The 17,563-nt window shown below is 27.2% G+C and overlaps 1 protein-coding gene across 3 annotated transcripts in view; it reads right to left on the bottom strand.

Moving 5' to 3' along the window:
- LOC142319286 (arylsulfatase B-like) overlaps window positions 1-16,213 on the bottom strand; it is a 35,062-nt gene extending 18,849 nt beyond the window's left edge. The window contains exons 1-4 of one of the 3 annotated variants that reach the window (XM_075356391.1): window positions 16,195-16,213; window positions 12,544-12,674; window positions 3,835-3,994; window positions 1,552-1,778 (exon numbers count right to left, since the gene is read on the bottom strand). In XM_075356391.1, coding sequence (XP_075212506.1) covers window positions 1,552-1,778; window positions 3,835-3,994; window positions 12,544-12,657 — 501 coding nt within the window. In that variant the 5' untranslated portion in view covers window positions 12,658-12,674; window positions 16,195-16,213. Of the gene's footprint in view, window positions 1-1,551; window positions 1,779-3,834; window positions 4,009-12,543; window positions 12,675-15,419; window positions 15,947-16,194 lie in introns of those variants that run through there. The other 2 variants (XM_075356392.1, XM_075356390.1) reach the window with 2 other exon arrangements.
- Between the last annotated feature and the right edge of the window lie 1,350 nt (window positions 16,214-17,563).

Genomic DNA, 17,563 nt, shown 5'->3' with positions numbered 1-17,563 from the left:
AACATTTCGTGAGCTTCTTTGGCACTCTTTTGCAACTTAAAACAAAACTTAATGTTAATGCGTTGTTCAAAATCCATGTTGCGCGACAGACACGATAAAAACAACCTCACTCTAGCGGCTCTGGCAGCTGACTGGCAAACTCGAACGTGTTACAACTTGTCCCTGCCTGTCTCAGCTGATCACGCTATTGGACAAATTACATTATATGGATGTAGCGTCGGCAGTTGCCGCTATAAAAATTCTTGATCACACCTCGTATATTGCAGCAACTCTATAGTCTCTTCAGAAGAACCCTCAGCCTATGAGCTTTTAATTACAAAATGTTTTACAAAGATGAGATGTAGTTTAGCCAAAATCATATGATGCCTTACAGACGACAAGTTCATTTGTCAAAAATTTTCCTTTTCTTTTCTATAAGTGCATCTGCCTTCCCAGTAATAATAATATTCTATTCTCACTGTGTCTCACACCAACCAATTTTCCTATACTATATTTTGTGGTTATTTTTGAGTGAGGGATGCTGACTTATTTATAGATTGCTAATACTTGCCTGTGACATAATATCTTTATCAGTTTTGCAACCTTTTAGGTATACTTCCCCAACCCTAGACAGTACTCCATTTCACCTTAGAAACTGCGGCTATTTGTCCATGATTACTTATTTGCCTTATTTCTCTTCACAGATAACTTTCATATTAATGGTCTTTCCTCTATTAGTAATCTTCCCCTTATTTATACCCTGTTTCCAGAAAACAGATCCTATTTGACAGGGAGGCAGTAATAAGAAAAAAATATATTTAGATTTAAGTGAAAAAGAAGATGGTAAACAGTTCAAAACTGTTTTTTGTTCAAAGAAAATTTTTACATATCTTAACTATTTAACTTTAAAGAATTCTTTATAAGGGATCATTGACATTTAACTCTTTTTTCTTACAAGTTTCCTTTGGTGGATCTAACTCACAAATTTGCCTTTCCAAACATTCAACTTTATTTATGTAATTAAAAAATTTGGTTAGCAAATTAATCTAATTAGTCAAATTATGTTTACTTTATATTTTTTGCACCATTCTTATCTTTCATTTTAAAATTCTCCAATACTAATTCTTCTTAATCGCTCTTTCAGTTCTTCCTTCTGGCATTTAACAATCTATAATATATATATATATATATATATGAAACGAAACAATTCAATATGCACTAATGAAAAAATTAAAGGCATAACTAATGAAGTGAAGTCATTAATTTTTCCTGTAATCAGAAAAAAAAGTGTAAATATATCAACTACTTGTATTTTATTCTTCAACAGCTCCAGATGATGACCCCATATACCATTACTGAGAAAGGTACATTAAGAATAACAAGGGATTATTATATATACTGTGCTTACAATGAAATATTAAAATATTTTTTAGAAATAAAAAAAACATATTTTTCATATAACTAGGAGGAGTTAATTTTACAGTGTTAAAAACAAGTAAATTCAAAAATAATTTTTGCCTGTATAATGTAAACTGATAAAAATATAATATTATTATTATGAACATTGATTACCGAAGCTTGAACTGTATGGTTGTAGTAATCTTGATAACCATTCCAGAAACCATAATGAGATTTGAAACCTCTATGCACTGGAGTGTATTCTTTTTTGTAAAATCCAAGGTGCCATTTACCAACAATATGGCTTTCATAACCCAATGGTTCTAGATGTTGTGGTAGTATTTTTTCTGATAACGGCAATCCCCATGGTTCAGGCTCTAAAATAACCCCATGCTGCATACCTAAAAATAATAAATACTAATTACAAATATGGCATATTTATTTAAATAATTAGATTAATTGTGTGGATTGATATTTAGATTAAATATCTATTAAATTTAATGTTTTCTTGCCTGATAACTTATTAGTTTTGTTTTAACTGTGATATGATACTAATGATACTCACATTATTCAAAAGGAATGTTTAGAAAACAGGACATTTCTAACTCAAGAACGAGTTTAAGAACAGAAAGTAAAAAGAAATCTTGTTTTTAAAGCATTTAAGAAGAGAAATATTTTTAAATGCTTTTATGCCTTTTTAGATGAATACTTTTATTATTGGAAACTTTCAGCGTAGCAAATATTTGAAACAAAATATTTGTTATGTTGAATTGGAAGGATAGAAGAATCATTTGAAGCTTGTATAAGGATGAGATGGCAGTCATTAGGATGGAGGAGAATGAGGAGGAAGCCTCAACATGAAAGGGAATAAGAGAGGGATGCAACTTGTCGCCAGTCCTCTTTAACATTTACATTCAAGACATAATAGATGAAGTAAGAGAAGAAATTAAGGTGGGAATTTCAAGGGACAACATCCAAATTTCAAGAACCAAGCGATAAAAATAAATATGTTAAGATTTGCAGACAATACACCCACCATCAGAGATAATGAAGAAAATATGAACAAGTCTATTATTAAAATGGATGAGATTTTCACCAACAAACGTAATCTAAGAATTAATAAAGCAAAAATGGTTTGTGAATAAGAGGATACAAAGACATTAGTGCAGCTAGAGAATGAAACCTTAGAACAGGTCAGGGAATTTAAATATCTAGGCAGTGTAAGATGGTGGAAGCAAATGAGACATAAAAACATGAATAAATCTGGCAAAAATAGAATTTAACGAAAAGAAGGATCTATTGTGTACCAATTCCATCAGTGTGAAAGTGCAGAAGCAGTAACTCAAAACATACATTTGGAGCATAGCACTGTACAGGAGTGAAAGTTGTATGGTTGGAACTCCCAAAAGAAAGAACTTAGCGTTTGAAATGAGTTGCTTCAGGCAATTGTTAAAAATAAGATCAGACAAAGTAGCTAATGAGGAGATCCTCAAATGGAGAAATGAAAATAGATCCTTATTGAAGAATCTTACGTGAAGAAGATATATATTAAATATCAGCTTAGACAAGAGGGTATCATGAAGATCATTATTGATTGATTGAGGGAAGGAACCACCAAGGAAGAGGAAAATTGGAATATATCAGGCAGTTCATGAATAACTATAAAAAAAAACTGTGCTCATAATGTTTAACATTAGAACCAGTATACAAATAAGCAAATGGAAATCATAATCCTCATAAATTTCTTTTTTTTGGGAGTCATGCCTCAGGTTCCAACAGGCTGGAGAAAGGCTCTCAGGATGTGGCAATACACCACATCCTGACTGAAATAGAATTGTATATTGCTTGAATCCTATAAATTCTTTAGTTTTACCAATTTTTTCCTGGTTGAATTTATGAGAAATAATTGATAAGGATTTTGGGGATGAAACTTTCTATAGCATTACTTACAAAAATCAATATGTTAATCAAAATTTAAATCTACCCTACTAATTTGTTCTTCCTAATTGGCCAGTTGAAAGGTACTCTGAAGGAAAAGAAAATACTAATATACTTTTTTTTTCATAGAGAGTACTTTCACCCTTTAGATAGTACAAAGCCTGTAGTCTTGATATAGTAAAGTATACCACCAAATGGAGCCATAAATGATTCATTCAGACAATTCAAGGAATCTTTCAATAAATAATTACGCTATTACAAAATAATGGAACAGCATTATTTACTAAGTTTAACTAAAAATATACTATAGATGTTTGTGTAAATAACTTAAAAGAAGTAATATTTCATATTAAATACTATTCAGGATGAAACAATATTTTAAGATGTATTGTAATTCTAAAGAATTAGTATATTAGAATTGTAGTTGAATTCCTCATAAACCTATAATATTCCAATAAAAAAAAAAAATAAAAAAAAAAAACATTAATATTGATAACAATTAGTCACAACATCAAATACCAGTGTGTATTGGATATTTTCCAGTCATCAGAGAAGCTCTTGATGGAGTACATAATGCTTCAGTATAATGGTTTTTAAGTATAATACCACTGTATGTGAGTGCATCAATATTTGGAGTTGGAATCTCATTAGAACCATGGTATCCTACATCATTCCATCCCTAGACATATATTACTGTAATAAATACATGAGATTATTAACAAAACACATACACATATATATATATATTTTTTTATTTTTTTTTTAACATGAACTAATATACTAATTACCAAACATCAATTAAATGATCCCAACAAAAAGATGTAATGTAATGTGGTGCTTACACATATTTTGATGTTCTGAATTCATCTTAAGAAATCTATAATGGCTAAGATGTGATATTTTCCTTTAAATTGTGTACAGTTCCTGATATACCAAAGCATCCACATAATTCCATTTTTCACTTAAAGTTAAATTTTATTTTGGAAGAGGATTGATAATTTTGTATTACTTAAAAGAACATCTGAAATTGTGAGTAAACTCCAAGGTACCGTTTTAGCTTCCAATCCATTCTTTTTCACATTTTTATTATTGATTTACCAAAGGGATTAGAATTGTTAATAGCTCACAAATCACCAATGGCACTAAACTATATCTAATGTAGCAATAAAGCTTAGATTATTGCTAATCTACCAAAAACCAACTGTACTAAAGCTTAGCTGGTTTCTCTTAATTAAATCACTATTTTTAAACCATTCTTCAAACTTAGTCCTCAACTACAGTCTTCTTAAAAATATGTGAGGAAAAATATTTAAGTAATATTCTACAGATAAAACTTATCTTAAAAAACTTAAATTAAAAAAAAAAATTAAATTTTTTATTTGATGATATATATTTTATTATTTTAATACTACTGAGCTTTAATTTGTTCTATTAAAATTTACAATACTTAAATAATTAAATTTATAACTGAAAAGGTTTTTTAAGAATGCGTACAGGATTATTTTTACTCTGGGTGTAAGAATAAAGATAAATTTTCTTACTTGTCTGGATGTAATCTCATTAAAAATTATTATTGAAAAAATGTACAAATAAATTTTGAATTTGCATCTTGTTTGTTATTACAGGCCAATTTTTTTCAAGTTTATGAAGCTTCTTTAATTGGATTAATTTAACTTAACTGTAAACTAAAAAAAAATTGTTGCGTTTAATGAATTAAAAAATAAGCGAAACAATATTATCGACTATAATATCATATCATTCTTATAAATAATATTGTGAACTCTGTAAAATTTCTTGGTGTGAGTACAGATGGAGATGACTGTCCACCTTTTTGGGGATGTACATATTAAATTAAATTTTTTAAATTTATTTTTTCTCAAATAAAAATTAAGAACAAAGCTTAGAGCCAAGTAACATATCAGTCATGGAAAAAAATACTAAAAAATAACATGCAAAGAGTAACACAATTTAAAATTAAAATGATAAAACAAGGATCGGACCAAAAAAATTACAGAATCATTGCATATAAAGGCCATTCCAAATTGCACAGCAATCTCTTGGGTGATGATTCTATAGCCAATAATAAGAAAAAAAGTTAGTTAAAATAGGTCAGAAAACGGTTCGTTAGTGAGTTTCAACTTGTAAAACATTTAGTCCTGTTTTCTGCTCACTCTGTGAAATTAAACCATACTAAAATTCTTAGGGTACCAATCTAGAGATAAATTTGGTAATTATAATTAGCAGTGATTGTGCTATTATTGTTTGGTCAGTCATTCAGAATGGGTGATACCGCAAAAATTTGTTTTCATTTGGAGAGTTGACTGATATTTTATATACAACATTTAATAACAAAAAATGGATTGTGCATGAATACCAGGAAAATTATCCAGATTATCCAGAAGAGTGCCAGATCGTAAAATATTTGAGGCAAAGAAACAGATATGCTTAAACCATTATGATTCAATGCTGATCATGAATGATCATGAATGTTTTGTGAGAAATGCCAATGCTGAAAAAGCAATATTTAATGCGGTACAAGTAACTCTCAAGCATCAGAAGGTATAAATATAAACCTAAGGTGCAAATAAGGTATAAATATAAATATTGCTTTCATGTTTTGCAATCAAGTATGTGGTGAACATTACGGGAGCAACAATTATACCCATTCCATACAACATGTGTACAAAAGTTATTACCACCTGATTTTGATAAAAGGATGAAATTCTGTCAATGGTTAATTGGAATATGTGAACATCATCCTGACTTCCTAAGTAATATTCTAATTACTGATGAATCTTATTTTACAAGAAATGACATTGTAAATTATTGAAACACTCATTTCCAATGCACTTTTTCATTAAATGTGTAATGTGGTCTTCTTGGTATTAATCACAATGTCCTTTTTACTTACTGTGAAGGCTCAATGGACAGTAATACTTGCAATTTTTTACAAACAAATCTGATGGAAATCTTGGAAGCTATTCCACTTGCATACCTTACTAAACGTATAATTTAAATGATTCATCACATCATAATGGTAGTGAGCAGGTGTGCCATCATTGAAAAACCACATCTGCATTCTCTCTTGAACACGTGCATGGACACACACACACACACACACACACACACACACAGAGAGAGATATGTGCATATTAACGTGTAGAATATTACAATAATACAGGAACAAGCAGATCCACTTTCTCCCACAATATTACATACTACAAAAACATTCATCTCTACAGAACACAAAACAACAATAAATAAAAAAAAACCTTTCATAAACAACTTACATATCTGTACATTTAAGATAAAAAATACTTGTAAGTATGTAACTACTCAAAATAAAACATAATTAAGAATTCATGTAATAAAGATTTCCATCATATTCTAAGCACAACTTTGAACTTGTAAATTAATCATCTATAACAAAATTTAATAAAATAAATAAATTTAATAATGTTTAAATTACTCAGAAACCTACTAAAAACAAACACAATAGTATGTTAATTATGAATGAAACTAACGAGTAAAATTATAGTGCAACCTGCAACCTTATGTAAGGTTTAAGTGTAATACATTTAAAGTAAAAAAAATACATTTTACTATACAATCTTCAGGCAAGTTTTTCATCATAAGGTCCATTTTTCCTAAATTATGAAATTAAGTTAAATAACTATTATAAAAAAGAAATATTTATGTTTTAGTTGGCAACATAAGAAAAATTTTATCAAAATAGAAATGAGGTATTTGAATAGCTAATTCATGTTTGTGTACTATAAAAAAAAAACAAAAACAAATTAAATTCTTTTAAAAGAATTTTCTTTTTCCGATCTATTGCCAAACTCTGAGGCTGAATAAGTAGCTTCTCAGCATTTCATGTGGATGTCCTGCGTTCAAATTGCTGTCAGGCATGGCATCGTTTCATACGTTACCAATTTCTACCAGACTTATGATCATAGCTGTTGATGCCTGCTCTTTCATAAAAAAAATATCAATCTCTTTTTAAATGTGAAATTATTTATATTTCTAAATTAATTTATTCAGTAACTTTAAAATCTAATATAAATGTAAGACATAAATAATACCTTGATATGCATAGCATATTATAAGTTACATTTTTTCAGAAATATAATTTTAAAAATAACATAAAGAACTATGATATGTAAAGTGGATAGTTTCTTTGGTTAATTACACTCTGGTTAATTACACTGTTTGTGAGACAATATGAATCTGAAATAACAATGATTTTGATTGTGAAAGTAATATGTAAAAACTAAAAGATTATATATGAAAATACCATAAATATGTGACAAAAATAAATCAAGACCAAATTAAAAACTATTACATCTCTATCAAGCAGTTACTCATAAGTATCTTGTCAATATTTATTTTATAAGCAGTTTGTGGTAGTTAAACTTACAGGAATATGTTGTTAGCAGGCATGATTTTGTTGATCATGATTTACTCAATATTATATAGTTTATGGGTGTGTTGGTATAATTTAGTAAGTTATTTCTGACCATGATAATATATTTCATAATAAATATAAATCCAGTAGCATTACAATGTAACCGCATTTTGTCTGTACCAATAAAATCGTCTGCTTTTAGCAGAAGATACCTTCAGTGTTTTAATTTTTATTTAGTCGCAAATTCAACTTTTAATTCAATTAATGCATTTAGAGATTTAAAAACTTTCTCTCATTAAAGTAAAACGAAATAACATATGATGCCATAAATGATAATTGTTTATACAACATCTAAAACAAATAAATGTTAAAAAGGAACTGAATTTATTACGTAACAACCATTATCTTGCCATATGATCATCAGATTTGTTTATTCTCATGTAAGATTAATATAACTCAGAGTACAATAATGGAAAATTTACATTGAAATTTTCAGAAAAAGCATTAATTGCTGTCTGTGGTGCACTAAAATATCATCTTTTAATAAAGTTAATTGATAACTTTATAAAAATAAAAAGAGTTCATGGATAACTTTTTAAATAATAGTGGGGTATTTAGCAAGTAAGAGTAATCTAGATTATATTATTTTTTAAAGTTTAAGAATAAATTAAATAGCATTCACTAGGTAGTTATGTTAGTTCTGTTCTGTTTTATCACCAAAATTATTAATTTTCTGATCTGCATGATGAATTGTTTAAACCATTAGAACATAAAACACTTTATAAATATAAGGAATTATGCCTTTAGAATTATGCAATGTTTTTACAATCATTAGTGGTGTTATAATTGGTGATGTTTTTAATGATAGAGAGACAGTTCTGAAACAGTGGGCTTCATCAATAAATACAGAACTACTCTAAAATCATAGTACAAAAAACAGAATCAAACTCTACAAATAACATCTAGATATAGGACATTATAAAATTATCCCTACGATTCAAGTTTTACACACATCACAAAAATAAGCAAACACAAAATGTTCTATTTCTTTTGTTTTATTTAAAATAAATAAAACTTACCTGTTTAAAATAAGTCTAATAATTTTATATGAAATTGTTAAAAATAAGTTTTAGGACTTAAAAAATTATTTTCCAATTATTCAGCAACTGAAATTTTTTGTAAAATTCAACTTATATCTATGATATTAAAAAATTACATTTATAATCCACAAATATTATTATACTATTTATTAAAATGTCATTGCTATCCTGTACCTTCTGATTGTACGATAAAATATTCGTATCAGTAACATTAAACCTGTATTTGTTTTTAATTCAGCAGAGTCTACTTTATAAACAAATTTTAAAAAAAATGTTTTATAACAAACTTGTGGTATAATGAAATTAAATATGGAAGAAGAAAAAAAATATGAATCCTTGAAATATGTATTTATTAATTTGATACATAGATTGAACACTCCAACAAGCTTGTTAGTAAAAATATTCTTGTTAACCTTGAAACTCTGAAAATACTTTTAATGAGTAAGATAACAATAAGAGTACGACTTGAAAACCTTTTTAAAGGTCATTATTTATAAAAGAACAATTAAGTATAAGAATTTTTTTTTTTAATAGAATTGATTACTAATGTTTAATATGTTTAATAAAATAACAATTTCCTCTCTGTTAAAAAAGCATTTTATTTGGTTTTTTATGCCATTTTACAATTTTATCCAATAGTAGAAGGCTTTTAATATAAAATTTGAATTCAGTATTTTCCATATTGGTACGTATTGTTCTGTATTAAAGAATATAGTATTTTTTATTAGGAAAATAATGTAACAATTGCATTATTACTTACTTTTTATTGACACTTATTAACAAATAAGTTTTGTTTTTTTAATTACAATTTAGCAGTTATTTTTCGCCAAACATAAAAAACTACTATACTCAATTTTGTTTATTACATACTATTTCTTACAAAATAATCGTGATATAGTTGTGGGACCAATTTTTAAAGATTTCTCAGGTAAAAAAACCATAAGAAACCACTAAGTTCGCTCCTTAATTTAGCTTTCCAGAATTTCAGTAGAGCTTCATTTCAGCAGAGGAGCAGAAGTAGAGGTGAAATCTTTCACTAGCCGTGACTTGCTAACGACGTGTTTTCGAACCCATGTTTTTAAATTAATTTTTCTCGTTATTTTAATGAGAGAAATATGCCTATGAAGTTTAGCAGAATCCTCCCTAGACATTCTGTACTTACTTACAGTGCCCTACCAAGAAAGGGAGAAACTTTCAGGACCTGCTCTACTGGTGAAATGAAAAACATTCATATAAACATAGGTCTAGAAACGCTTTGTTTTCGAATTACGGCTAACGAAAGATTTCGCCCGGATTTCAGCTAAATAAAAAGAAGTCCTACTGTAATTTTTGGGACCCAAATTAACTACCGACGTAAAACACCTATTTCGGTGTCAAAAACAAGTTTTTTAGGTTTGTCGTAGTAGTATTATTCTGTACCTCTTAAACATTATTCTTAATATCAAAACAAAAAAATTAATACATGAAATGAGAAATGATAATAGAATAACAAATCTCGATTACATTAATTGTTCGAAATTCCTTCTTCATAATGTACGCGGCACTCTGCCCGACGTAAAATATTTCCGGTGGCTTTTTCGTATCATCTCAGGATCGTTATTATCTTCGGTATCGTTTCGTATAAATCCAATAGCATTTCGTATTTTAATGAGTAACTCTTTTTTAGTATTAACTTTTAGTTGGTATACTATCGTTTTCATATGGCCCCAAATGAAGTAATCTAGTGGCGTAAAGTCAGGTGATCGTAGTGGCCAATCGATTGGACTACCACGATCACGTCTAATTCAGTTTAAGAAATTAGCATTCATTTGATTTCTAGCTACTAAAAAAAAAAAATGTGACATTGTACCATCATGCTGGAAAATCATTTGCAGTCTAGTTTATAAAGGTACATCCTCCAAAAGAACCGACAAATTATTTTCAAGAAATGCACGTATCATCTTCCGTAAGGTTTTCATTGAAAACAAATGGTCCCAGAATTTTGTCATAAATAATGCCCCACCAAACATTAATGTGAAATCTATGTTGAAAACCACTTTTCACAGTACCATGTGAATTGATTTCACCCCATAAGTGTTTTTTTTAGAATTGAAGATTCCGTTTCTCGTAAAAGTGGCTTCATCAGTAAATAAATAAAATTGAATTTATCTTATCAGCGCTGTCTAAAAGCCAATGACAGAAGTCCGCTAGGAGTAATGTGTGGGCCGCAAATTTTGAACCTTCTGCAGGCGGAAAGGATAAAGATTTTTATTATGTAGGGCATTTTGTTTTTTGACAAACCAGTGCGACATGAAATTTGCCTTCTACTAGTGCCTGGATTACGCTGAATATGCTGAATCACACAACGATGATTTATTTGGTGTTCAACAAAAAACGATCCCATTGGAAATTACCTTTTCGTTCGTAAATGCTGATACACCGAAGAAAACGTTTTCGTATTTGGAATCCGCCTTCCAGAATGTTCTGTCTATTTTTTATCTATTTTGCTTCAATAAAAATCGATTTTTAAAAGGTTTTATTTACGTTTTATTGGCAGTATTTACATAAATTTTCTCAGAATTAAATTCTCTACAAGTTCTGTTACTAAATCTTCCTCATTTATTAGTCATTTAACAAAACTATTATACTACAAATCTAAAAAAAACTTGTTTTCCGACACCGAATTTTGTATTTTACGTCGGATATTTAAAAAACTACTGGAATTACGATCCTGTGATCTGTTTTATCCTATTTCCCAGCTCAAATTACATAAGAAACAGTCCTAAAAATTACAGTAGGGCTTCATTTTATTAGAAGTGCTGAAATCCGAGCGAAATATTTTGCTAGCCGTATATTTTGCTACGTTTATATGAACTTTTTTCATTACTTTCACCAGCAGAATATGTCCTAAAAATTTCTCCGTTTCTTTGTGGGACATTCTGTATATAATAACAAGCATACACTGTTATTCCTGACATTAACAATTACTGAATTTCTTATTAATCTATTGTTTTATAAATTTTATTTTATAATTTCTTAATTTGTTAATATTTAACTGAATAAAGATAAAAAACAATACAGTAAGCTTAATAAATTAATGTATTTTATAATGTATTTTAATGTTAAAAACTATTTGGTGCTTAGGTTTATTGGTAATCAAAATAAAATAGGGGGAGGATAAAGTCTTGATGTCTGTATGACGACAGTAACTGTTCAACAATAAAACTCAACAATTAATTAATCAATTACAACAGTAATTGATTGTAATACAATTATTATTTATTTATGCTTGCAACAGCAGATTACACAATCTTGGTTATACTTTAATGATTTTTTATCTTCTGATGAGGTATGAATTTTTTATCCTATGAAAAAATAAGCCTGATCAAACTTTAAACCCAGAACTTCTATCGTGAAGATCAGCATTGTAATGTCGACTTATTAGACTTATAATCTGCTCACACATTATATAAGCATGTTGTATAGATATCAGCATTTGATTTAAGAAATTGTTTACATTTATGACATAATTTATGATGGTTAAAATGTATTCTTTTGGATTTTAGGAGAAATCTGTCCATTTAAGCTTATTAATTGCTTTATAAAATTTATATTAGTAGTATAAAATTTCTACCTGGTATTTATTTAATAAGTGAAAATATTCATCAAAACCTTTTGTTTCCAAATGTATTGATATAGATATATATATATTTTAAAAATATTCACATGAATGTAACTTACCAGATCATCAGCCAGTATTAAAATGATATGTGGAGGATTTTTGTTGAAGTTATTTGACATTTCCTTAGAATCAGATTTTGTGAAGATAGTTATTAAGAATAGAAAAACAAGCATCTTGTTTGTTGTTTATTCTGTAAATATAAAGAAATAATAAATATACAGAAAATAGTGCTGATATTTTAAGCAAATTTTGGATACAATAATACTAAATTAAATTACTCAATCTAGTAAGTTATACATGCTTGTACATTTATATCAGAAATAAAAATAAAAAAATTACTTAAGATTAGCATAATGAAATTATGCTTAGTAAATTATAATATTTAGAACGTTTATTATATTTAGAACGTTAAAAAAAATCAGAAATTTTTTTTAAATTTATGTATAAAAAAAGACAGTCTTTTTCTCACTCAAATTGCAGACAATGCAGTTGTGAATTGTGATTGTCTTTAAGTGGTAAGGAACCTTGGGTTGTAGCCTTTTCATGCCCTTTACATCATAAACTACATGCAACCATAAAAGCTCATAATGACATTGTACAGCTCAACTTAATAAAATGCTGATTGTTAATGAACAAACACCTACATGTAAAACAAATATGTTGTTGTATACAAACACAAAACAAAACAAAAATATATCTTGGCAACATTTTAAAAAATCTGGTGTGGACACCACATGACTTCCTTGAACGCCTGTTAAATTACATATACAGATTTTTAAAAGTACATAAAATGTTATTTCACCAATAATTTCTGATTTTTTAAATTTTTTTTATTGAATTATTATTTATCGTAATTTTTTTTTACAATCAGATTAATAGATAATAATTTAAGAAACAAATATTTCATTAATTAAACTTTTGGCTATAATCTGGAACCAATGAAAATAACTTCCACTTATGATATTTCGTTGAAAAGCTCTCAATGAGGGCTTATTACTGAAGTTAAGAAAAAGTCCAAAATCAATTTTTTTTTTGGATATTTTGGGCTTTTTTGGTTACTTTTGGTTCAGTCGACTGCACCTAAAAAGAGAAGGTGCACAACTAAATGTTACAGTAGTCCTAAATCCAAAATTTCAACATTTTACGGCTAATCGTTTTTGAGTTATGCGAGATACGTGTACATACGTAAGTACGTACAGACGTCACGCCGAAACTAGTCAAAATGGATTCAGGGATAGTCAGAATGATTATTTCTGTTGAAATCTGCCAAAATTTTAAATCAGAATTTAAATAAATAAACCAACATTTTTAGTGATCGCAATACTTCCTTTACTTCGTACTAGGAAATGAAAATGGCTTAGTTTTGTTCACAAAAAACAGGATCACAAAGCATGCACTGGTAAATAGTAAAAAAGAGTTTAATACAATAAACGGTGACTATGTTAGGTACTAAATTGAAGAAACTGAAGAGATGCAAAATTTAAATAATGGTATTTTATTTTTATTTTATAACATTAATCATCCAGACCAATATAAGTGCAATATTGAAAGTACCAAACAAAAAAATATAGTGGCAAGCAAAAACTTCATTTTTATTTACTTATATTTGGTAATAAAAACTGTTCTTGTTTTTTCATAAGCGGTATACTAAATCAGAATAATATTACTGAACAGATAACTGTACAAAATAACTTATAATACATTTGACAAATTGTTCCAAATTTTAGTAAAAATTAATCTTTGTAATACTTTTTACAGAAACCATTTTAAAAAATCATAGTTATAATTTTTTTAGAAATAACGGCCTCTGTGTGTGAATGTGTGTGTGTGTGTGTGTGTGCACACGTTTTAATACAACAAAAAATCCCTTTTTGGATCTTCCTTAAGAGAGTAACATTTCAAAAGTATTGAAAAATTTTCTTCTGTAATAAAGCATTACATGAAGTAGAAAACTTTATGATAATATGATTAATATATTAAAAAAATACTATGTTATATACTATATACACTACGATTTTAATAAGTAAAATATTTATCAAAACTAATTACAAAATAACAAAAAAAAAAATTAATATAAACAATTTTTTAGCATATTAGGTTAAATTTTAATATTCAGTACACTATGAAAAAACTTCTTCTATAGACAACAGCAATTTAAAAAATAAATGTCAATTGGATTCTAAACATATATTAATTTATCGTATTTTTTTTTAAAAAGTAACCCCTCTCATCAATATTCTACAACTAAATCCGTAAAAGATTATAATGCTCGTTATATACTTACTCATTCAGAAAACCATGGAATCTGTTAAAATGATATTACATATAAATTATGAAAAAATTTCACTGTTTGTCAAAAATTAATTTTATTTTTAAAACGCTTTGGTTATTTATCTTCAACTTATTAATCTAACGGTGAAAGTATTTTTTTTTAACATAACTAAACGTTTAAGTCTTCTACAGTTTGAAACTGAACAGTGGAGGCAGTATAAAAAAATTACATTCCAGATTAAAGCTATAGAAAAAATTCTACTAGAATTACAAACTTACCACAGAACTTCTGCAACTTTGTTCAATCAGTAAATTAAAAGGGAAAAAGTTCAACTAATAATAATAAACATTATTGATTATAACAAGCATAATTTTATAGTACTATTATAAAACTAAGTAAGATAAATATGATCATTGATGCCTAATTAGTTTCATTAATATTTTAGTTACTAATTAATTTATTTATATACTGATGTTTCAAGAGTACATTACATTAAATAAAAACAATTTGATGAACAATATTACAAAAATCGAAAAAGAAACCTTTTTATTAATAAATCATTAGTTTAAAAATTACATTTTTTCCAGTATTTGATTCAATTTCCTGGTTTTTAGTAAATAACTGGTTTTTAGTAAATAAATAATCAGTAAAGAATTAACTTACCATTTAATCATGTCAGATCAATCTTCATATAAAAAATATCAATTCAATAACTGATTAAAAAAAAAATAGTTTTTGATGCTTCACTTAACACTTTAGTTAACTTTAGTATTCAACAAACGACTGTATGAAATACAAGGTAAACAAACTTTATAACAAAAACACTGTAGCCTTACTGCTACTACAAGTTGTAATTTAATATTAAATACTACAGAATGGCAATAATATTGAAGGTTAATGTCAAACGATCTGAATCAAGACTTCTTTAATGGTACTTTTAATTTAAAATATAAAATAGATATAAATAAAAATTTTATTCAAGGTAAACGATTTATTTCTGTATGTAAAAAAAAAAAACTTGTTTACGTGTAACAATAATAGATAAAATATTTTTTTTGGGCCATTGGTAAAAGAAATATTACATCTTATAGTGATGGGTATTTACGTCCCAAAAGAAAAATATAATGAGAATTGAGAATGAGTAAGCTGTCCTATTTGCCAGCCAGCAATTATACTAGCATTGAAAACAGTAATTGACTAAACCACTATTGCACAAGCGTTCCAAGATATTTGTTATTGTGTTTTTCCAACAATTACGTAATTAGAATATTCTATGAAATTTTTAAACAATTTCTTTAAAAAATATATATTTTTCCATCATTAAAATTAATATCAATGTCTTATGATTTGAACTTCTAATGAACTCATGCGAGTAGTTACAAGATCCTACTAATACAGAATTAAGTAAGATATACTGACCATTAAAATAAATAAATACCTGAAAACAGGAGACAAATCAATGATCCTCTGATACAGTATAATTTATTATTTTTATTTCATCATATAAAATAATATATGTAAAAGATATTTTTGTTAATTCTTTATACATCAGTAAAATAAAATAATGTAAATCTTAATTAGTACGAAACTCGAATTTATTTATCTAATCTCATTAAAATAAGTTCACATGTATATCCTTTTAGAAACATTATAATTTGAATTTACTGACCTTGAACAAATAATAAAGTGACTAAAATAAACTTACAGTACGTCTATACATAGTAAATTTAATAATTAGTTAAATTTCACCAAACATCATGGTTATAAAAATTAGTAAAAACAATAAAAAAGAGTTTATACCATTTTCTCAGCTATTTATTTACAAAGTCATTTACTGAATTTTATTTATAGAAAAATAAAATACCCATAAATGTAAATTTAAAAAAAATTATATTAGGAAAAATTATTATTGTTAAATACTATTTTCAATAGTCACCGCCGCTCAATTTTACTACTGGATGAACAAATTATATTAACTAAATGGTGCGAAAAAGGTTAAAAATTTCTACAAAGTATTAATGGATATCAAATCTTATTTAGCATAAGACAAGACAACGAGCGAGCGACGCCTACTTGTTTAAAGTGATCTACATCACTGTTGTGATCAGAAATTATCTACATTTCAGTTCATATTTACTACAGTTATTGTGGAGACTTAAAAGCTAATTAATTTTTTATAACGTTTTTCTTTTTTTTTCTATATTTAATTTTCTTTATAATATTATAATTTGGCTAGCCGAAAGAAAACATCCGAATTTGAGTTGCCCTTCTGTAAATATCAAATTACATTATCAAATTGAAGCCTGTTCTTTGCTACTTTATTTTAAAAAACATAAAAAATGTATACTTTGTTAATATATTTCTGTAAAAAGATAAATCTCGAAAAATAAGCACTACGTAATTTATATACACCCATGTATTTCAGGAATTTTTTGTAAAACTTTATATGGTATTCCTATGTACCATTTATTTTATTCAGTATTATTTATTATAATATTCGGTATTACATTACAAATTCCTATTTCGAATATATTTATGGTATTTATCAAAATGTGAGTTCATATAAACATAAATCTGGTGGAAACGCTTATAAGTTACGGCTGGGGAGAAAAATTTTACCCAGATTTCTATTAATTCGTACTAAATAATAAATTTCTGTTGAAATATTAACTCTTAAGGACATAAATAGAAATTTTTTTATTTGCAGAATTAACATGAAAAATTGAAAAAAATGGGCTCAGTAGAAAACTGTTGTAAAATCTAAAACAACTGGATTCGAAATTTCAATTGCAGTCATCAATAAAAAC

The sequence above is a fragment of the Lycorma delicatula genome, chromosome 2, assembly GCF_047948215.1.
Source record: "Lycorma delicatula isolate Av1 chromosome 2, ASM4794821v1, whole genome shotgun sequence".
Lineage (NCBI taxonomy): Eukaryota > Metazoa > Arthropoda > Insecta > Hemiptera > Fulgoridae > Lycorma > Lycorma delicatula.
The sequence above is the reverse complement of the archived record's forward strand: the minus strand, read 5'-3'. Positions and strand labels throughout refer to the sequence as shown.